At 41.7% G+C, this 24,151-nt stretch overlaps 1 protein-coding gene across 1 annotated transcript in view; it reads right to left on the reverse strand.

Moving 5' to 3' along the window:
- Positions 1-6,273: 6,273 nt before the first annotated feature.
- LOC105905295 (protein unc-80 homolog) overlaps positions 6,274-24,151 on the reverse strand; it is a 122,349-nt gene continuing 104,471 nt past the window's right edge. The window contains exons 60-64 of the mRNA XM_031583209.1: positions 20,998-21,054; positions 18,926-19,007; positions 18,528-18,639; positions 10,634-10,794; positions 6,274-9,759 (exon numbers count right to left, since the gene is read on the reverse strand). Of these exons, the coding sequence (XP_031439069.1) occupies positions 9,394-9,759; positions 10,634-10,794; positions 18,528-18,639; positions 18,926-19,007; positions 20,998-21,054 (778 nt within the window). The 3' untranslated portion in view covers positions 6,274-9,393. The remainder of the gene's footprint in view (positions 9,760-10,633; positions 10,795-18,527; positions 18,640-18,925; positions 19,008-20,997; positions 21,055-24,151) is intronic.

The following is a 24,151-nucleotide window of genomic DNA, read 5'->3' on the forward strand; positions in this document are numbered from 1 at the left end:
ATCGCGATTAATCGCAAATTTTTATCTATTCTAAATGTCCCTTCGTTTATTTATTTTTTTCCATCATTTTATTTTTTATTTCAATGCCCTTATCAACATGGAAAAGTGGATTGGCTTGCTTTATGCAAATGTTTTATTTTATTGAAAACCAACATTGCCAAGAGGGCGGTACAAAATAAAATTATAAAGTGCACATTTCAGGTAAACAAGGACCCTATAGTGCAGTTTAAACATGTCTTAATATTTTCTTTTTTTCAAGTTTGCTGGGAACATAGCAGTCAGGCCTCTTATTTCGAAACAATGAACCGTAACAGTTAGGTTACCAATAAAAGGTAAGCCTACTACTTCTTTGCTTTCAGCCAGCTGCCTGTTGACATTTCAGACAACAGTGAAGCTCGCTTCTTTTGCACAACACAACTTTTAAAAGTAAACTTTTTTTTATCATCCATTTCGCCGTATCGCGCTCACCATTTACTCAAACCGTAACGTTAGCCTACTACACAGTTTGCAAGGCCAAAAAAAACGTTAATCTAAAAAAAAAAAAAAAAAATTTTAAATTTAAATTTAAAAAAAATAAAATCGCGTTAATCGCGCGATAAAAAAATTAACGGCGTTAAAATGGTTTGCGTTAACGCCGTTAATAACGCGTTAAACTGACAGCACTAGTTCATATGAATGTGTTTCTGCTCTGGACGTAATGTGTTCATATTTATGTATCTCTGCTCTGGACGTAATGTGTTCATATGAATGTATCTCTGCTCTGGGCCTAATGTTATTCTGCCTCTTTAAGCGCAGGGTTTGCTGTAGTAATGTGATGTTTCAGTGACAGAAGATTAACTGTGCCTTTTAATGTGGACTTTTTACCAGTCATTATACTTGTATTTCTAAAATATCATCGGCATTTTAACTATAGGAGACATCAGATCAGACTGGAATGATCAGTACCATTGTCCACTTACATATTATTTGAATGAAATAAATGTATTGCACATTAAAATATATTTCAATTTTACTGGATTTTGCTCTGTTATACACAGAAATGGATAGAATCTTCAGAAATTGATAGTATCTTACAAATCTTCTCCCAACCCAAATCTTTTCAGCGGCAGGGCGGCAAGGAAAAGTATTCAACATACTCAGCAACCTAGGTTTCCCACAAAAAAGGCTTTAACTAGAAAGTCTTTTCTGTCCTCCCTAAATACAATGTGGCAATTACAATCAAAGTGGACACTGTGGACCGTTTATACAAAAATTCAATTTATTTTTGAACATCAATGAAAAAGGTTCCTAACATGATGGTATATGAACATCATTCTGTTCTGTGTTTACATTCCCCCACAGGCCCACAAGGCACAGTGCAAGATGACCAGCTATTATGTACAGGGCGTGAATTAACTTTTTAAAACAAACATTTAAACATATTAAGAAACAATCAAACCACAATTTATTTACAATCCCAAACATATTGCCTGGAGGGAGGAGGAGGAGCAGTGGTGTGAAGTTGCCTGGAGGGAGGAGGAGGAGCAGTGGTGTGAAGTTGAGTGGTGTGAGGTGCAGTGGTGTGAAGTTGAGTGGTGTGAGGTGCAGTGGTGTGAGGAGGAGTGCAGGGAGGTGGAGTGCAGGGAGGTGGAGTGGTGTGAGGGGGAGTGGTGTGAGGGGGAGTGGTGTGAGGAGGAGTGGCGTGAGGAGGAGTGGTGGGAGGAGGAGTGGTGTGAGGAGGAGTGCAGGGAGGAGGAGTGGTGTGAGGAGGAGTGGTGTGAGGAGGAGTGGTGTGAGGAGGAGTGCAGGGAGGAGATGGAGACGGAGAGGAGGCCTCCATCATCAGCCACCGCTTCCTCCACTGCTTCTCTCTCCAGGCTGTTTTATAAAACAGAGAAAACAGGCAAAAGCAAGTTAGCAGTTATGCACACAAATACATTTTGTTTGAAATGTACCTCTCAACTAGGTTTTACCTAGAGTCCATCTCCTTATTGGTGCAGGCCTTCTTGGTGTGGAGATGGAGGCCCCCGCCCGAGGCCTCTTTGGTGTAGAGGTGGCCTGAGGGCTCATCGGGGGGGTGGAGGTTGGGTTGGTGGAGGCCTGAGGGCTTGAATTCAGAAAGGAATGCAACCTGAAACTTTAAAGCTCTATTTATGTAAAGAACAATTTTTTTCTCAGCGGAAATCACAAAACGGATACAAAATTATTTAAAACATGTATTTTGGAGGAATATCTTCTATCATTTTGGCAAGTAACAATATAATAAGCGGGGTAATGTATAGTCCGGCGGTCATTTTCGAAAAATAAATCCTTTCAGGACTGCGCGTCACGCTTCGTTCAGACACAGCATATGACCAGGCGTCTCGCTCTCATTGGGATCGAATGGGAGGCGGAATTCCGCCTGTTTGGCCGGCATGAGGAAGAATACGCATCTGCAGCCGATTCCAAGTTGGCGATTCTTTAACTTCATGCAAATGAGAACCACAGAGCTGCCAACATTGTATTTTCTGAATTTTCTTAGGCGGGGGTCTGGGGGCCGCCGAGGCCCCTAGAAACCAGAGACTTTACGTGCTCTGAGATGCAATCTAGGTCATATTAGGACATGTTTTTCTGCAAAATAACTGCAGTATTTTGAGTGTATAATTTCCTCTTTTCCCTGTACTGTTGCACAAAATTATACACAGACATACACAAAAAAGTGTTTTATTACCCAAACACATGAAATAATACTGAATTACCAAATACAGTACTGACACTGTAGTGTCAGATGGTGGTCACTAAGCACTGAACATTAGAGCAGAGTTCAACATAAAAAAAATATTTCTCTACTGATGGTATATTTGTGATTACTGTATGATTCCAATCATTTTAAGCATTTTAATCAAAATCTCTGAATTTGCGCATGTCCTGTTCAAACAGAGAGGAGACACGCAAAGTGAGGCAGCGACGAGCTGCGTCTCATCTCAGATTGTGCAATCCCTCACAAACTGGGTTGGGCGCATGACTTTTGCTTTCTCATTGTTTGTCACCACTGTAATATTATATGTCCTTTCTATCCATAGAATAGGTAACGTATTTCACGTATTTGTAGAACCTATTTAGTCTTGCTGATCTGACATAAAACCGCAGTGAAAAAGCACCGGGGAGGCAAACAGTACCTCTGCCTGAGTGAAGGGGGCGTGCAAGAGCCTGGAAATTGGACTTTCACTCGAAACGTGAAGTGATAAGAACACATAGTAGCTAGCTAGCTGCTAATGAGCAGGGTTGGGAGGATTACTTTAAAAATGTATTCCGACACAATTACTGATTACTTGTTAAAAATTGTATTCAGTAACCTAATCCAAGTATCACAATATTGAAGAAATGTAACTTGATTACTTTCCGTTACTTTTGGATTACCTAAATGTCAAACGTGAAAATTAAGACAACTGAAAAGAGACATCAATAAGATGGCTTTCACTTAAGCGTATTCTGTAAGTCAACATTACAATGTAACCTTAGAAAAGAAAATGAGGAAACCAAGTTTTAAGAATTAAACCTGCCCTCTGCTCAGTGTTTTTTAAAGACAAATCTGCTTGTCATTATGCAAATTCAGCCTACAGACCTACATTGAAAGTGCACAACACCACAGTTTACAAAGCATAGGCTAATGAAAAATAAAATCAGCACATATTTAGAACATCCACAGTATTTTGAATGAATCAAGTGTCCACTTTCTGAACTGTCAAAGAGAAGAAATTCTTAAAGTAAATACTGACAGTAGGCCTATGGCCTGAGCTGTCAACTCACCCGTTTTTCCCGGGTTTCTCCCGTTTTCTGATCCATCTCCCGCCGCCCTCCCGTTTTGTCATTTCTAAAAAAAACACTTTGGGCAGCCAAGTCAGCCACCTACATATACAACACTACAAAACAGTAGTTTTAAGACCTGTGCAAGTTACATTAACTGTTTCTGTGATGTTTTTTTTATGAATTATTTAATTTACTTACATTTAATTATTTATTCTTGAATAGTTTTGTGGTATTAAAAAATGTAATGAATTGATAATAAGTTATTGCAATTGCTTATATGCACAACATCCCTCAAAACCAACATTTGCCCCCTCGGCCCCGCCGCCGAAATCTCCCGGATTTTGCTACTCAAACATGGACATGGACACATTCGCAGGGTAAAAAAAACAAACAAACAAACATTTAGAAATGAATGATTGCAGATTATGGTGGGACTTTTGAAACTGCAATCCCAAGAAAGGTCAGCAATAGTACTCCACCTCACTACAATATGGTACTAACACATGTAGCATTCACAATTTCTTTTGATATCAAGTTTTGCTGCTAAGCTTTGTCCTTGAAAGGTTACAAGATGACCTACAATCAAAAGGTGACATGTTATAAGGGTATGTCAGTGGAAGAAGAAGATTTGATTTGCAACCATTTCATTGAGGATATATGAAAAAGGACAGCGATAACAGTGAACTGTAGATAATAATGTAGTTTTATATTGCAACATTTCCATAATTACTTTGTTAATAGAAAATATATCAATAAAACAAATAACAAAACAAAACATTAAAATGTTACAAGAACTGGTAACTTTAATGTTGGGAAATAAATACAAAACAGGACTTTGTCCATGTAGCCTACTTGTTGGTGGCGTCGTCGACATTTAAAGAAAACATGCCGTTTTTTTTTTAGCTTTTCCGAAATACCTTTTAAACTCTGGTGTTATGCCGTGTGTGTTAAAATAGCGGCATGCTGATTGGATATTGAGTTTACACACGTCACACACACGGTCAGTTATTGATGCCGGTACATCAGCTGTGGATGTTGCTCCCGGTAAGGCGTTGTGTTGGAGAGCTAGTGGCATATATTAGCTTTCTCGAGCACAAAGTGCAGAAGCAAGCACCTGCTTCTCTTAACTTCTTACACCAGCTACCAAAAGGCTTACTGTCCTTCCCTTCCCATCTCTTGTGTCCATGCCCAACGCCATTTATTTTCATGAACTTACTTTCCATCTTACTCTCCTTTGGTGTGATGTCTCTCTACTCGGGCATCTACGCTAGGCAGAGCGATAGAGAAAAGTCGGCGTTTGAAGCACATTTTCCCAAGACCCGCCTCAATCTACTTCTAATTGGCTAATACTGTTATTTTGAGAGTGGGAGAGTTGTGCTGCTTTCATTTCATTGGCAGACGAACTCATAAACTCGAAAGTGATGGTGATGATATCGAAACGTGCTTTAAAAAAAAAAAAAATTATAAAATATTTTTTTTCGCAGCCAAACGCCGCACGCCGGAAATCCGGCACGGTGCCGGAATACTTTAATCCCTGAATTAAGCAATATAAATCAAATTGATTTGAATTATTGCTTTTTAGCATTCCTATCTCGTGGTTACCAGGTTACAGAACTAAACAGGTTCTACAGTATATGGCCCTGCTTTGTAGTTAGCTTGCTACAATGGTAATGTTAGATAATTGGCTGGCAGACGCCTTGCAAATCACCTAAGAAGTACTTTTTTGGTTACAACGGAGTTGTTAGATTTTACAGTATCTGTTTCTTTAAAATAAATCGAAAGGAAACAATTACGTTTATATACAAACACCGCCGTCTATGGAGTTTGGTTCGCCATCTTCGATTCCAGTTGAGGTTAAAGTTTCAGCAATGTGCGACTTGCCGTCTTCTCTGCCATTGGTAGTCGCCATGTCGTGTCACTCTGACTGACACGCTACTATATAATCTCTTGCTTGCTATCACAGATCTGTTGGCAAATATGCTTGAGTAGAGGTCCTCTGATAAAAAACAGTCAACCACAGAACTTTTAAGGTAAACACAAGGCACATTTTTTTTTTGTTACGGATCCCCACTAAGCTAATACCCCATGTATGTATGCTGTGTAAGCAGATGGGCCCCTCTTATGTGTCATGGTTCTGCTTAAGGTTGTTCTTGCCCCCGTCACCATTGTGCTTGCTCTAAGGGGGTTCAGGCACGGAGCTCTGTAAAGTGTGTGTGTGTGTGTGTGCTTGCACTAAGGGGGTTCAGGCACGGAGCTCTGTAAAGTGTGTGTGTGTGTGTGTGTTTGCTCTAAGGGGGTTCAGGCACGGAGCTCTGTAAAGTGTGTGTGTGTGTGTGTGTGCTTGCTCTAAGGGGGGTTCAGGCACGGAGCTCTGTAAAGCGCCTTGAAACTATTCTATTGTTTTGGCGCTATATAAATCAAATTGAATTGAATTGAATTGAATTTAATAAAATTCGGCCACTACCTCTCTGAGGAACCTGAACCACAAATCAGTTTCACAGTGTGTGGAATTTCAAACACGTATACATTTTATTGAATGTGTTACATACATGATGTAAATGGAGATTACATAAATAATGAGATGGTTTCATTAATGGAACTCACTCATTAATATGGACACGTACACAAAATACACTTTATACACACACAAAAATAGGTACAAATAGTTTGCTTAGCTGAGGCCAGACTATGTCACTGGTAGTTTGATCAAATTACAATGAGCAGTGTGCAGAGGAACCTGTGTTTCCGCCTTTCTGAAAACTACAGATGACTGCGCAGTGGTTAAAGGGGTGATTTAAAGGGTGCACATTTGAAAGAATTTGAATAGACTCATTTGTTACTCTGCTAGCTCAATTTCCATCCAGAGGAACAATTCCTGATTACAGTGAAGGTGGGATAGGCAAAGCCAGGCTAACAAGTAGTAGCCAAATCATATTCATATACTGGGGTCAATTCATAAAAGCTACCATCACGTTTATAATCACATCAAAGGATCCTTATATAGTAATTTTAGTTTAAAACAAAAACATTTTGGCTTGTCAAAAATGCATATGTACTGCATAGCTGAGGTATCTACTAAAGTTAGCAAGCTTATCAGCTAGCTGTGGCCTGTCCTCTCTCATAATACCACTTAACAATTTGTATTTAGTAGGAAGCCCATCAGTTAACGTCAATGGTGTGCCTGTCAGCTAGCTCAAAAGCTTGAGTGCTTAAATGAAGATTTGCTGGGGAATATTTACCTAAACTAAGTTAATGTAACATAAACATCAATTTGAGTTGATTTAGAAACTAATGGACATCTTTTCCCTCATAGTTACACAGATCATAAATATGTATAACTCCTCATTAGGTTGGCCATTTTCATTGGTTGAAACAGGCGTGGCGTCTGAAACTAGATGATGACAAAGGACTGATGCAGTAATTACCTGCACATTGTCGTTAGGACTGGGCTTAATTTAATGCATCTGCATGTGAGTATTCTTATGTGGCTCCAGCCAGGCTAAACCAATCACATTGCATCGTTTCTTTAATTCCATTGGTTCCATTCAATGCATCAGGCAGGGACACTCCCATGTCAGACATCAGGACACAGTCAGAGATATTTGCACATGCCTTGTTGAGGGACTTTGCCTACATAAATACTTAACACATTATTATCACTGTAAAGCACATAGAAACACAAGTAAGTCATATGAAGACAAAAGATCCCTGATGAAATGACAGTATTGCAAAGTCTTGATGGAACTGGAGGAAAACCTCATGCATATTTTGAGGAATGCTGAAGCTGATTAATGTTGTAATCATTAATGTTGCACTTCGCTGTTTTGCCTTTTCTAAAAACACCAAAATGGGTCAAAAAGCGTCACTCACGGACACCCAGACTGATTTCTGTTGTAAATAAATCTCTGAATTCGCAAATTTGAGGACGGCATTGTGAATGACAGTCTCACTACACTTTAACTTCTCTTATCGCTTGTTCAAAATATACTTTCTGACGAAGAACCACAATCTGTGACCTCTGGACTTCTGTGAGTGACTATTTTTACCCCATTTTCGTTGGTTATTCGAAAAGTGCGGCGTAATGATGTTAACAGCATGATGGTCAACTGGAAAGTGACTACACAAGGCCAATCTAAGGATGATGCAATCCCATGCAATCAATTTAATCAAGCAATCACTGCGTTCAGAAGAAAAAACTACATGTGTCTTCAACTGTAAAATAAAAGACAGTCAATGGCAATATTAGTTTTATATCATCTATGCTATTTTTAAAAACTAACTATTTTTAGTTCAGGATAATATTTTGTATTTTAATTGGGTATATTCATAAATTATACATTTATTTAAACACATTTATGCAGGAATTGCCTTTGGAGGGCATTTTCATGAAGGTTCAGGCTTTAATAGCTTCTATCTCTAAAACGTGTGCCGGAATTTGCCAGGGTGGGTGACATTTTCCCAACTCTTTAGTTGCCTATGCCACCCCAGATAGCAACGCCACTAATGCACCAGTGGAGTCTGCTCTCTTTAGTTGCCTATGCCACCCCAGATAGCAAAGCCACTAATGCACCAGTGGAGTCTGCTCTCTTTAGTTGCCTATGCCACCCCAGATAGCAACGCCACTAATCCACCAGTGGAGTCTGCTCTGGTCTGTACTTGGATCCTCATATGATTTGATTCAGTTTATTTTAGTTATTGGAAAAACTTTCTCAGGCTACTTCAAAGAATTTTTTGTAGGTCATGATGCACATTAGGTTTTACCTGCCACAAGGAAACAATTCTTTATGAACATAATAATGATATAACATTTTGAAATATTCAGGTATCCTTGGAAAATGCAATAGACGGGTTTTATACTGTAGGACTGTCCATTATAGTGGACAGCACATATAATATATATATATATATTTAAACTAGCTTGCCAATGAAAGTCCAATATAGGGTATGCAAATAAACATTTAAACATTGTCCAACTAGCCAACCTTACTATAATGTAAGACTCATTGGACAATCATATACACACAAAGTTGAGATGAGTTAACATTTGGTTTAAAGGTCTTGAGTGTGCAGTTTAAACATGTTATGTGCCTATCAGAGGGAATCATTCCTGAAGAGAGAAACTGTTTGTTTTGTCATTCAAAACTATGTCGGGTTGGCTGTACATTGTCTTTTATATAACACACTCTCTCGTGTTATTCTGTTTCATTTCAACTTCGATAACAAAATTAGTTCATACTATCCATATGTGAGCAAGCAAAGCACTCTCTAGGCGCCATGTTGGTCTGGTTACTATTGCACTGTGTTACATGTTCTATTATGCAAAAAGAAAGACATAATGTGTTGTGACTTATTGTTACTCAATATGCTACACAACATTGTTGGCTTGGCTTGATGGGCCAACTCATCTGCACCCTAAAGTCCATCTCAGACATGTGACTCATCTAGATCCAGGTCTACAGGTGACAGTGTGAACGGAGAGGCACAGGGGATCTCAGACATGTGACTCATCTAGATCCAGGTCTACAGGTGACAGTGTGAACGGAGAGGCACAGGGGATCTCAGACATGTGACTCATCTAGATCCAGGTCTACAGGTGACAGTGTGAAAGGAGAGGCACAGGGCATCTCAGACATGTGACTCATCTAGATCCAGGTCTACAGGTGACAGTGTGAACGGAGAGGCACAGGGGATCTGTGCTTGGGGCAGAAAGGGTTTGAGGAGGGGGTTGTCTGTGCCGTGCTCCTTCCTGCGGGCTAGGACTGGGTCTGGACGTTGCAGTAGCATGGATGTTTCTTCATCTTCTGGAGACTCACCGATCTGGGACGGAACAGAAACCAGCGCGGGCGCCAGAGGAGAGCACGAGCCACGCCGCACAGGGGTAGAGGGACGAGAAATGACACGGGGTGGAGAGAGAGAAAAAATAGGTGGAGAGAGACGGCTGCTCAGTGTGGCTGCTTCTTTCGTGTCCTTGTTCTCTGCTGCTGTGGTGGTCTGAAACACAGAACACACACATACGCTCAGTGGTCTGAAACACAGAACACACACATACGCTCAGTAGTCTGAAACACAGAACACACACATACGCTCAGTGGTCTGAAACACAGAACACACACATACGCTCAGTGGTCTGAAACACAGAACACACACATACGCTCAGTGGTCTGAAACACAGAACACACACATACGCTCAGTGGTCTGAAACACAGAACACACACATACGCTCAGTGGTCTGAAACACAGAACACACACATACGCTCAGTGGTCTGAAACACAGAACACACACATACGCTCAGTGGTCTGAAACACAGAACACACACATACGCTCAGTAGTCTGAAACACAGAACACACACATACGCTCAGTGGTCTGAAACACAGAACACACACATACGCTCAGTGGTCTGAAACACAGAACACACACATATACGCTCAGTGGTCTGAAACACAGAACACACACATACGCTCAGTGGTCTGAAACACAGAACACACACATACGCTCAGTGGTCTGAAACACAGAACACACACATACGCTCAGTGGTCTGAAACACAGAACACACACATACGCTCAGTGGTCTGAAACACAGAACACACACATACGCTCAGTGGTCTGAAACACAGAACACACACATACGCTCAGTGGTCTGAAACACAGAACACACACATACGCTCAGTGGTCTGAAACACAGAACACACACATACGCTCAGTGGTCTGAAACACAGAACACACACATACGCTCAGTGGTCTGAAACACAGAACACACACATACGCTCAGTGGTCTGAAACACAGAACACACACATACGCTCAGATAGACAGATGTTATTGGCAGGCGACACAGAAGATGTTTATAAGATGCAGCTGCACATACAGTAAGCACCTGTGGGCCACCAGGACTCTCCAGGTCTGCTGTGACGGCCACACAGGGAGGGGATGCAGGAGGATCAGGCTCTCTTATCTCCGGGGGACTCTTACAAGAGGTGTCCAGTTGTGTCTCAGTGAAGGTGACGGAGCGCTTCTGTTCCCCCTGAGCTGCAAAAACAAACACACACACACACACATAGACACACACTCCCTAACCAATCCTGATAAAACACAAAAAACATTACAGTATTCCACACACCACAATGATACACGCACAAATAACTGAAGTTCTGTATTCTAAAACAGATCTCAAGTCTAGACTCATAAACACCCTAAGCAGTTTGCCCTGTTCAACATGCGTGTTTGTTTCTGTCTCATTGCTCTACTTAGCCGTGTAATAGTAACCATACCAACAGACTGTATAGCCACTAATCTGTTTTACAATACTTGAATGCTCTCTCCCCATTTGATCCACTATTCATTTTGTATGTATCGTGTATTTACCATCTTTATGCTTGTATGTATCGTGTATATACCATCTTTATGCTTGTATGTATCGTGTATATACCATCTTTATGCTAGTATGTATCGTGTATATACCATCTTTATGCTTGCATGTATCGTGTATACACCATCTTTATGCTTGTATGTATCGTGTATACACCATCTTTATGCTGGTATGTATCGTGTATATACCATCTTTATGCTTGCATGTATCGTGTACATTTGCCACCTGTATGCTTGCATGCTTATGCTGATACGTGTGTGAATTCATCTGCCATGTTTCTGATTCCCTCCCTCTCTCCTCCGAATGTCTTTTTTATTATTATTTTACTCCATCTGAGTGGGAAGTTGACATGTAACATATTTCATGATAATGGACCATTTACAATGGAAACTATCGTCACCTAAAATGTAATTGGCTGTTCATTGCAACCTATTTGAATTCATTCGGGAAGTTAACTTCTTTCTTACAGTGCTTTGGCTGACAACAAAACCATGTAGTATTTATTCACATGTATAACAAGTGCACTAACATAACTGACTCCAGATCAAGCCCTTTGCATAAGTCCTCTGCTTACTGCTACCAGGTCAAAGACCAAAAGAGGCTTTCAAGCATTCAAAAAGTGTATTATTTTGTAAAAAAGAAAAAGGGCTGGAATTCCAACAAGGCAATTCTGGCTTCTGAGAAAATTGGTTTCTATGGGAACGTGTTACTCCCTCTGGCCTGTATTTGGGGCTTTGGAACTTTGCAGACTTGCACAGAAAGGAAAGGGAAAAAGGGAAAAACATAATAGCATCTCTTTAATAACATTTCCTATCCAGCGCCGCCATGATACCCGTGAAGTGAAACACTGAAACACATTTTTGGTCCGGCTAACAGACAATAGAAAGTCAATCGAATTTCTGAGAAATGTTGTGATCAAGCTAAATAACATCGTACAGCCTTAGAGAAACATCTGCCAGATAAATGTTAAATTATTAAGGAGGGACATGGCTGTGCAACTCCTCTCTCACACACAGACACACACACACACACACACAAACTGGAGATCGACCAGAAACATTAGCTAGCTTGCCTGCTAGCCAATATAATTTATCTGTCTTGCTGAACAACAAGCTAGCATGGGGAACATGACATGGGGAGAAAAGTTAGTCAAGCTATGCTTGCTCAGACAGCCTTTGCTATCTGATTAGCTATCCAAAAAAAGTGTTGTTAGTCTGAATGGCTGATGCTAGCTTGTTGTTTAAATTGTTAAAATTAATAAGACATAACATATTAATGTTCTTGTTTATTTGCCAAATGCCCAAATGTTTGCAAAAAATGTTTTTTTTTTTTTACAATTTCATTTGAATGGTATGCCTCAGAACTTTTAAGATTGCACATTGCACCACTACCAGCAGCCAGAGGATTGATAATGCATTCGCAAATTTTACTTGACTTATGTGATTAGTGGCTGTAACTCACTATTATATTGCAAGGCCAGTGTTTCCATTAGCTGGTAATAACTGTATTATGCACTACGCAAGTACATAGTGTACACTGCAAAATGTATCGACTGAAGTATCCGGAATGAGACACTCCCAGCTGCACTTCATTCACATCTCCTGATCACTAATCACGTACACCTGACACTCCCCTTCTTATACATCTCCTGATCACTAATCACGTACACCTGACACTCCCCTTCTTATACATCTCCTGATCACTAATCACGTACACCTGACACTCCCCTACTTACACATCTCCTGATCACTAATCACGTACACCTGACACTCCCCTTCTTATACATCTCCTGATCACTAATCACGTACTCCTGACACTCCCCTACTTACACATCTCCTGATCACTAATCACGTACACCTGACACTCCCCTACTTACACATCTCCTGATCACTAATCACGTACACCTGACACTCCCCTTCTTATACATCTCCTGATCACTAATCACGTACACCTGACACTCCCCTACTTATACATCTCCTGATCACTAATCACGTACACCTGACACTCCCCTTCTTATACATCTCCTGATCACTAATCACGTACACCTGACACTCCCCTTCTTACACATCTCCTGATCACTAATCACGTACACCTGACACTCCCCTTCTTACACATCTCCTGATCACTAATCACGTACACCTGACACTCCCCTTCTTATACATCTCCTGATCACTAATCACGTACACCTGACACTCCCCTACTTACACATCTCCTGATCACTAATCACGTACACCTGACACTCCCCTACTTATACATCTCCTGATCACTAATCACGTACACCTGACACTCCCCTACTTACACATCTCCTGATCACTAATCACGTACACCTGACACTCCCCTACTTATACTCCTCACTTCCCTGTCTGGCCTCGTTGACATTTTTTTTTTTCCTTTTCCTTTTCAGAAGTTGTCTGTTGTCAACTGTAAAACATCTTATGCATACAAATATGAAATCCTTCCTTTTAAGAAATCTTGAACTGTAAGACATCTCATGCAAAGGAAGATCAGCTGGAGAGAACTTTGGGCTATGGACGCTAACCGCATTAAATGAATCGTTGGAGCCACTTATGATGTCCTCCCAACTCCACAGAACCTCCGTCATTGGGCTGTACGTTGTGTTTGTCTTGGCTCACTAACACACAGTGGTTGTGGCTATGGCACTCACAGACTAAGTGTATCTGCTGTGGTCTCTGGTAGTGGCATGTGTTCTAACCCATCATGAGTATGGAGGGGGGTTGGTCTGGGATGCTGCCTTCTGGATGTGTCGTGGGCCTATTTCAAAGAAACACTGATGAGGGAGGGTGCCTGCTTGAAGACCCTAGTGAAAGGCTCACAAAGGCAGCTTGCTGTGTTGACGGTTGTTGTGTCCTGCTGCTCACGTGTTATGGTTGGTCAGTAATGTTGTTATGTTTAGCTACAGACAGCGCATGCATTGTGTGTTGCGGCTGTCTCCAGCCAGTTGTGCGTTGTTGTATCCTGCTGTGCAGGAACTATGGTTGGGCAGTTTTCATATTGGTTAGGTTGCTGGCTGTACTTAGAGTACTTGCATGTGACAGTGAAAGGAGTGGCTGCTGTGGGAAGTCCAAAAATCAATACCACAAGGAATTTATCATCTTTTCCTGTGAAAAAAAAAATACTATGTCTGCATACTACATTGAAATATAATCAGTCTACTGGGTGCTCGCTTAACCCTTTGCAGCTTGGTGGGCATGTCTGTGTGTGTGTGTGTGTGTGTGTGTGTGTCAATGTTAGTTTGTGGAGTCTGAGCAACAACAATGGTGTGTGTGTGTGTGTGTATCAGTGTTAGTTTGTGGAGTCTGAGCAACAATGGTGTGTGTGTGTGAGTGTGTGTGTGTGTGAGTGTGTGTCTTAATCCATCACACTGGTTCCGTGCGCTCACCCTCCGGTGTTTTCTCCTTCTCATAAAGTGTCTCCTGTCCCAGTTCATTTCCTCTGTGTGTTTCTAGCATATTGCACCCCTGTCCAACTTCAACTCATAGCACAATGCAGACTAACAACGCTAAAAATACAATGATATATAATATAAATATTAAATGATTCTATCATAATCTAATATGATGAAACCCACTGACCTCTCACAAATCTATCTCAGTCATAAAATACACTGGTAACAAAAGACACCACAATTTGAATGACTCATCCCACAATCTGCTCCCTTAAGAACTTAAACTCCCTGAACAGCTTTGTGCAGATTATAAAGATGGAGAAAAGTGGCAAAAGCAGGGAGTTCTATCCCGCCACCCCGGCGGTCCCAGTGACCTGAGGATCTCCACCAGCGATGCTTCATCTGCCTGGGGGATGGGCTAGGCTAGGCTAGGCTTTGGGAGCAGAGTTAGAATCTGGGATTTGTGCTGCTCTTCCCCTCCTAGGCAGTAGGGTGGCATATCTGGATGAAGTGCCGCTGGAGCTAGCGCTCAGCAATGCACTGGAATCAGAAGATGATGTGCTGGAGATCAGTGGTCATTCTCCAGAGATTGCACCGTCTTAGTGGGAGCCGCCAGAATTGAAGGACAACTATCTGGCTGCCCTGGAGCTGGCTGTGATGCTATCCCAGGTGAAGCTGCCCGAGTCCCCCACTGCCGAGAGACACTCTCGTAATTCAGCGCCTGTGGTGACATTGCCATTGTAAATGTATCCGTTGCCTACTTTTAGGACCTAATTGGGAATAGCCAGTTCTGATTTTGATAGCATAGGCATTGCAATGTTATCTCGGGTTCTTGTTAATCCTAGAGCTAATTGAATCAATAATCAAATCCATGTACACCTAGAATGTCATAAATGTTACAAAAAAACAAACCAAATAATGTGTGGGTGTAGAACAATCTAGCCAGATATGCCCTTACAAAAAAAAGAAAAGAAAAAGTAGTCAGTACTGCATTGCACTGGTCGCTGCTGCAAGTTCAATAAAGACAGTCTACACCCAGGTCTGCACCTATCGGGACAAGGGGAAAGGGTCTACCACATTAGTAGGCGTCACTGATTTGGACTCTTGTCTCTCAACTCTGACAACATGGCAGAGGGCTTTTGGCTTCATCTCTGTAGAACGCAAGGGCATGGAGCCACATCGTCCACCTCTGTATACAGCTGATGGTTCAGGGTCCTTTTCCAATACATGTGTTTAATAATGTGTGGAGTATCATAACTGATCTTAGAACAGTGGAATCTGTGTCAAGGGCTGCTCGACTTGGCTTGACAAGCTAGCCATGGCTAGTCACCTGTCAAAGATCCCAGGATGATCTATAATGAGCACGTGCAAATATCCCAAAAAATGTTGCTTGCCCCTCTGTTTGACGAGCCCCAGTCTTTGACAACAGGACCTGGCCACACCCACAAAAATGACAGAAAATCACAGACACAACGGCTGGTAGTCAACCCAAGACAATAGTCTACTGTGGCCAAAAGAGAACAGTAAATTACAAGATTCATTCAAACCGGCAGAGAGCCAATACGAGACAGGACACTATTCAGTGAGTTTTTTGTACTTTTCATTGCTATTTGTGTGAATGATTGTGGCCCTTACTTCCATTGAGTCCTGAGATTAACAGGACTGGATGTTTTTAAGTTACAAGATTTAATGCTTGATCATTTGGGTTTTGCGCACTCTAGTTGAAATTACTCAGAATTACTAAATTAAACCAGCAGATTTGTGTTTACACTGTATATTTTTTTTATACAATCACATACTACAAAAAATATAACATTTCTTATTAGTATTACTCCTGACAGCGCAAATCTTCGCTATTACCATTACTGGAGGTCCATTTATATGAGGCTAAACTACTGCCTAGCTGCTAATGCTAAGTAACGTTATTAGTTTACTGATTCCCCATAGAATAATATGGTTTTCCCCGAATTGGACACATTACCTTTACAGTTGTTTTTTTTTATTCAAGGCGCACAGAATCATTACTGTAGAAAGATATCATTTCATAGGCCTATACATCTGATAGATCATGTGAAAAGTATAAGATTACATGATAACACAATAACTACCAGTAACACTGGTTACTACCTGGTGGCTTTCTGCAACCGGCTAGTATGCACGTGCTTCAATGTTTGTAAACAAAGGATTGATCTATATGGCTGAGATTGTTTATGCCTGGGAAACTACCCAAACACTGACGGATGATGACAAGGAGGCCGGATGATGGCAGCCATTAAGACTCAGTAGGCAGTACGTCAAGCAGTTGCCGTTTGGCTGGTGCATGCAAGAAAGTCTCCACGTTGATGATGAGACTGTGTTGATTAAACATTACAAAATATTTCTGCCACTGTATGACATATCAAGGTGCCAGAAAGATCCTGAGAAATACATAACATATTTTTCAATGCCCACTTAATTTCACTGTATCGGTGATTGTTAATATGGCTTTATGAATCAATCACCGGAAAGTACACTGAGTCAAAACAGTAAGTATCGGGACTCAGCATAGTTCCAAAAATGCAGAAAAAGTTGTTCAAATACTATCGATGCTAAGACCAAATGAATAAGTAACTATAAAACGATATGAAACATTAGTTAGTTCGAATGAAGGCCACTGGAGTACAGGAGTGAACTGAAGGTACATGCTTCTCCATAGGTCCACCATTGATCTCCTTATTGTCCTATAGCGGCTCTTACAAACCACTTCTATCAGAAGAGTTGAAGGGTTATATGCAAGACAGACATGCAGAGCGTCCAATTTGACAAAGTTTCACATGAGGTCAGCAAGTTGCAAAAGGAAATGGAGTTATGTCTCACCTTCACAGTCCAATAAAGTTTCTTATGATTTCAAATGGGATGTAAACAGAACAGAATGACAAGGTCAGTTATAAGCATCCTACGACCTAAATCCCTGACCTGTAAGAAAACTGAAATATATAAAATGTACGCAAGTGGCTATTTAAATAGTGATACCTGATTATTTTAAGCAATACAATACTAGATATTACCTGAGCATAATTTGCGTATGCATATGGAGAGCATACAGTTTCACAGTTCAACTCTCTACCACACACTCATACACACACAAAGGTACTCAGTTCAACTCTCTACCACACACTCATACACACACAAAGGTACCCAGTTCAACTCTCTACCACACACACTCATACACACACAAAGGTACCCAGTTCAACTCTCTACCACACACACTCATACACACACAAAGGTACCCAGTTCAACTCTCTACCACACACTCATACACACACAAAGGTACCCAGTTCAACTCTCTACCACACACTCATACACACACAAAGGTACCCAGTTCAACTCTCTACCACACACACTCACACACACAAAAAGGTACCCAGTTCAACTCTCTACCACACACTCATACACACACAAAGGTACCCAGTTCAACTCTTTACCACACACACTCATACACACACAAAGGTACCCAGTTCAACTCTCTACCACACACTCATACACACACAAAGGTACCCAGTTCAACTCTCTACCACACACACTCATACACACACAAAGGTACTCAGTTCAACTCTCTACCACACACACTCATCCACACACACAAAGGTACCCAGTTCAACTCTCTACCACACACACTCATACACACACAAAGGTACCCAGTTCAACTCTCTACCACACACTCATACACACACAAAGGTACCCAGTTCAACTCTCTACCACACACTCATACACACACAAAGGTACTCAGTTCAACTCTCTACCACACACTCATACACACACAAAGGTACTCAGTTCAACTCTCTACCACACACACACACACAAAGGTACCCAGTTCAACTCTTTACCACACACACTCACACACACAAAAAGGTACCCAGTTCAACTCTCTACCACACACACTCATACACACACAAAGGTACCCAGTTCAACTCTCTACCACACACACTCATACACACACAAAGGTACCCAGTGGTCTGTTCTTGGGTTGGATGCTCCTGCGTGTGGTGGAAAGTCTGGCTCCAATGCGACTGCGGGGCTCTGTCGCGACCTTCGGTATGGATAATAGGGGGCGCCTCAACTGCACATTCACAAACGGATAGATATAAGCACAGAGACAGGGGGAAGAGAAGTCGTTTAGTAATCAGAAGGTTGCTAGTTCGATTCCCTGTCGAAGCGTCCTTGAGCAAGGCACTGAACCCTTAATTGCTCCTGATGTGCAGTGTGCCATCAGTGTAAATGTAAAATGTGTATACATTGTAAGTCGCTTTGGATAAAAGCGTCTGCTAAATGACTAAATGTAAATGTAATTTCTCCCCATACACACATCCTGGTGTTTATTCTTTTGACCCATACTTCCATCTCACCTGTCGCAGGCCACGTTTTCTGCCTAGGGGCGGTTGGATCAGCATATTCTGCTGACCAGGCTCACTCTGGACACTGGCCACCCTATAGAACACACACACACACATGCAATCACACACAAACACACAAAGTCAGGTGGGGTTTGAAGATATGAATGCATTTACAGATAGCGTGGAGAAATAGTGTACATGTACACGCCTCTCACAAACCGCTTTAAAGGGGGAGTTCATTCATTTCTTCCTATTTCCACACACATTTGTGCTTCTTCAGTCTGTGACAATCATTTGAGAAATGATGACTAACTTTATCTAATCTACCTGTGAAACGTGTTTGGAAACAATGTCGCACTATACAGTATATCGCTTGGTTAGATAATTACTAAAGTGGTTTTGTAATGGATGATATTTTGTCCATGAACAGATCTATTGAACAGATGTTAATGCATTATTAAGATGCTGTTATGTTGTTTCTTTAGATGTTTGGATGATAGCAGGTTATTGTGTTAATTCAAAAGTAGGTACACCATGTTAAATATCACTGGCTACCAGAAGAATCACACATATGAAGTTTAAATATGATTTCACTGATCTAAAGAAGATCTATACAAGCGTGTTTGATCACACTGGCATAACTGACTATCTGCTGCTGCTGTTACAATATGAACCTAAAGGTTTTCTGTATTATATAACAGCACATGTGAGTGGAAATAGGTTGAAATGTACAACAGATGCTAGTAAGGAGAGCTTCCTAAACAACACAATGCTATGGTTACATGTCTGTCATGTCAAACATGGACACCCACAGGGGATTATGGGAGATGGAGTGGCGACAAATTAATCAAAAACATTTTACATATACAGTGCCTTGCAAACGTATTCAACCTCCCTGAAAGTCATCACCCTTTCCTCAATTACAATTATCAGTTTTATCAACATTAATGCTCTAAAATATTTTCAAAGGCAAAAAGTTATCAATCTGTTATGATTACAAATAAATGTATTAATTATATTCCCAACGGTGGGAAAATATTTAATTTTTTCTTGTTGTCAATATGCCTTTAAAGCTCTGTAAGCCACACGAAGCGATCATCGGGGTTCAAGTACAATGTGCCCCTAGTGGTGAAAGGTAGAATGATTTGACAGCTTCAACAGGTGAGAGATAACATTCCCCTGAAAAAAAAAAAGTTTAACGGCTGGAATTGGAGTGCAGGTCAACCATCTTAACAGCTATCCATAAGACGGGCCTCTATTAGAGCTGGAAAAGGAAGTCACTGTTTTAGGATATCAAAATAGATCTCTTTAGCCACCACTTAAAGTGCTACATGTGGCATAGATCTAACACTGCCAATGCCCCAGGAAACCCATTTTTTAATTCAGTAAACAAATAACTTCTTTTGCCTCTAGAAATATACTACAGCATAAGTGTTCACAAGGAAAATACTGATTGGGAAGATATTGGTATAGTTTGTAAACCTGAAATCATTGATGACTTTAAGGGGGTTGAATACTTTTGCAAGCCACTGCCAAAGCTCTTGATGTGGCTTCTTGTACTTGAAACGTACAAGTAATTCACATCGTTCTCAGTTCATATGAAATAACTACTGTATACAGGATGTGTAGGGAGTGGCTGTTGCCACTGGCCACAGCCCAGCCCCACATACAGGCATCCCGAAGCAGAAGTGAAATACAACAGTTGAAGCATGATCCTACCCAAATGACTGGGAATGTGATGAAATGCAAACTCCAAACCTGCACCACACCAAAAACCACCCACACACCTCCCCAATACCCTCAAAACAACAAAAACATCACACTTAGATAACCTCACACAATGGTTAAGTGGATGGTGTGGGCTGAGGATGATTAAGCTGTCAGGGGCAGAAAAAACTGTTATCTGGTCTTACAAGGACAGAGACAAAGAGAGACAATAGCATCTTGATTGATGTGATGATTGTGACACAGAGATCCTAACTTTCTCACACACATAAATGCACACACAAATGTACACGCACGCGCACACACACACACACACACACACACAGACACAGACACACAGGGCTGAACACTGACTGTACCTAGAAAGGTTACCCTCGTCCAGAAGTCCCTGGCTCTCATCTAGCACATTGGGTTCACTGTGGAGGGCAGGAAAAGGGTTATGGAGGAGGATTGCCATGCTAACTGCCCTTGAGAGCACCCCCTGAGGAGGAGCAGGAGGAGGAGGAGGAGGAGGAGGAGGAGGAAGAGGAGGAGCAGGAGGAGCAGGAGGAGGAGCAGGAGGAGGAGCAGGAGGAGCAGGAAGAGGAGGAGCAGGAGAGGAGGAGGGAGCAGGAGGAGGAGGGAGAAGAGGAGGAGCAGGAGGAGGAGGAGGAAGAGGAGCAGGAGGAGGTGGAAGAGGAGGAGGAGGAGGAGGAGGATCCTGAGGACCTGTTCTAGAGCCTTATACCTGGAGCCACATTTGCTGTTGAACAGACATTGTCAATGCTGTGCATTTGACCAGATCAATCACACTGGGAAAAGACACTCCTCTCAGAGAGCCATAATCCCATGTCTGACCACACTGGGAAAAGACACTCCTCTCAGAGAGAGCCATAATCCCATGTCTGACCACACTGGGAAAAGACACTCCTCTCAGAGAGAGAGCCATAATCCCATGTCTGATCTGAATCACACTGGGAAAAGACACTCCTCTCTGAGAGAGCCATAATCCCATGTCTGATCTGAATCACACTGGGAAGAGACACTCCTCTCAGAGAGCCATAATCCCATGTCTGACCACACTGGGAAAAGACACTCCTCTCAGAGAGAGAGCCATAATCCCATGTCTGATCTGAATCACACTGGGAAGAGACACTCCTCTCAGAGAGCCATAATCCCATGTCTGATCTGAATCACACTGGGAAGAGACACTCCTCTCAGAGAGCCATAATCCCATGTCTGATCTGAACATTGGGTCGGGTTAGAGCACTTGATCAGTTCCATGACACTGGAAATGCACTTTATGTTGCTTCATCCAATGCGTATCCACAGAACTCCAAAACAACCAGGAGAATGAAAGAGCAGTGTATGTTCACCACTGACAACTTGAAGTCAAAGCTATACTTGGGCTGTGTATGGGGTATGTATTGTGCACCTGTTGCACCCAAAGAGCAGGCTTTACAATAATAATAATAAAAGAAAAGGATACATAAGCACAAAGTTGATATAAATCAGAATTCATTAACAAAATGTAATCATAGTAATCCAGCTGACCAATAACATACCCATCAGACATCAGGAAATGCAAGCTAATAAAGATGTGTTTGAAGAAGTGACTTAAAATACCCAAGGAGGTAGCAGGTGTGACATTATGGGGAAGGCTGTCCCTTAGGTTAGGGGCCAAAACTTCGAGCGGTCACCCTTAGGTTTTAGAGTTACAAGAAAATAGTGTCTGCCCATTATCTTTTTTCTTATCTTTCAATGACCAATGCTGAAATGAGCAATGCTGTTTTAATTCCATAAAATATTGTGTCCACTACAGTGGACATCAGATCACATGCGAAGGTGAATCAACAAATGCCACATGGCAAATAAGTAACTCCCAAGAACATACCAACATAAGTCAACATAAGAATGGTGCCTGGTGGTGTCTGAAACTATTCAAAACTAAACTCTGAGCTGAGCACTGAGCAATGCATCATTTGTATTTCTAGTGTATGTATTTTGGAATTCTAGTGTATTTCTGGGGGTTCAATTTTATTGTTTTATAAATACATATTGAATTGATGTATGTTTAGGGACTATGATATTTAAAAAAGCTATCCCCTATTTGGAAACACAGGGGAAGACCTTGCACTTCATACACATCGCATACTGTATGTTTTGCCGTTGTAACCAGATCTGTGACGCCTGGATTCATGTGTGTCATCCACCATCTTGGACGGCCCCATATTGTCTCAGAGTTTCATCCGGCCGAGGCTTCCACTTCTGACGTGGGGGAGTAAAGTCATTCACTGGAGACTCCTGCTGGGCTCCGAGTCAATAATCTGCTCACCAAGGGGCACTTGGAATTCAAGGAACTCCAGTTGTTTCTTTCCCAAAAGCTAGACGTTAGCTAGATTTGTACTGAATGAACTGGTGATTGACAAGTCCAAAACGTGGAAAATGATGTGCACTGTCGTCCATTTCCAAGAGCAATTGGACATCCTGTAGAAACTGAGCATTCAGTCCGCCATGTTCACACCACCTATGTTGTACTCAGCAACTGCCACTGGTCTCGACACCTGGACATGCCTTTGGTCTTTCTTCGATCATCTGCTGTGTGACCTGAGGCTCAATGCCCACTGGCCTGTTGGCAAACCACTTAATGACAGCATGTACAGGACTTCTCCTGACCAACATCTCAGATGGATGCAGCACTTCCCCTATGGTCATGCACTCCTTCGGAATTCTATTCTTCATTAGAGTTCCAGGACCTGCCAGCCAGGAGCTCGACAGATACGAAGAACCTATCAAACAACACAGCTTGCTCTCCAATGCCTCGCCCCTCTGCGATTCTAAAGGTGTTTTTACCTTAGTAGATTTCAAAATCTATCTCAACAATTGTATTGCCGGGACAAACAATCCAGTCAAGTATGGGTTTGCCCTTAGCATACTGTTCGTCAATGGACAATTTTCCAGTTCTAGGCTGACTTAAGGCCTCATGTCACTTTGTTCAGAAGGGGCCTGTCTTTCCACAAGAGGTAATTTGTCCTCAAAAAGTCTATCTTATCTTTTTTGACCTTTTCCTGAAATCAGGATACAGTGCAAGTGTGTGCTTACCTTGGGTCTGGACTGAGATTTGAATTTGGCCTTGATTTCCATCTAGGATATTTGCCAAACACTGGGTCAGAGCAAATCTAAATGTACTCAAGATCCTCTAACCTCATTGCAGATCGCAGGCAATTTATCTCCATTTTTCACGGACCATGTAAGCAAGTTTGGCTTTAAGGTTGGATGCCAGATTCAGTTCATCCATGTATGACATATCCTCCCTTGAAATACAGCAGCCTCTGAGAAACTGTGAATGCGCTGCTAGAGAAACTGTGAATGCGCTGCTAGAGAAACTGTGAATGCGCTGCTAGAGAAACTGTGAATGCGCTGCTAGAGAAACTGTGAATGCGCTGCTAGAGCCTTTGAGAAACTGTGAATGCGCTGCTAGAGCCTCTGAGAAACTGTGAATGCGCTGCTAGATCCTTTGAGAAACTGTGAATG

Source organism: Clupea harengus, chromosome 16 (genome assembly GCF_900700415.2).
Source record: "Clupea harengus chromosome 16, Ch_v2.0.2, whole genome shotgun sequence".
NCBI classification, from domain to species: Eukaryota; Metazoa; Chordata; class Actinopteri; order Clupeiformes; family Clupeidae; genus Clupea; species Clupea harengus.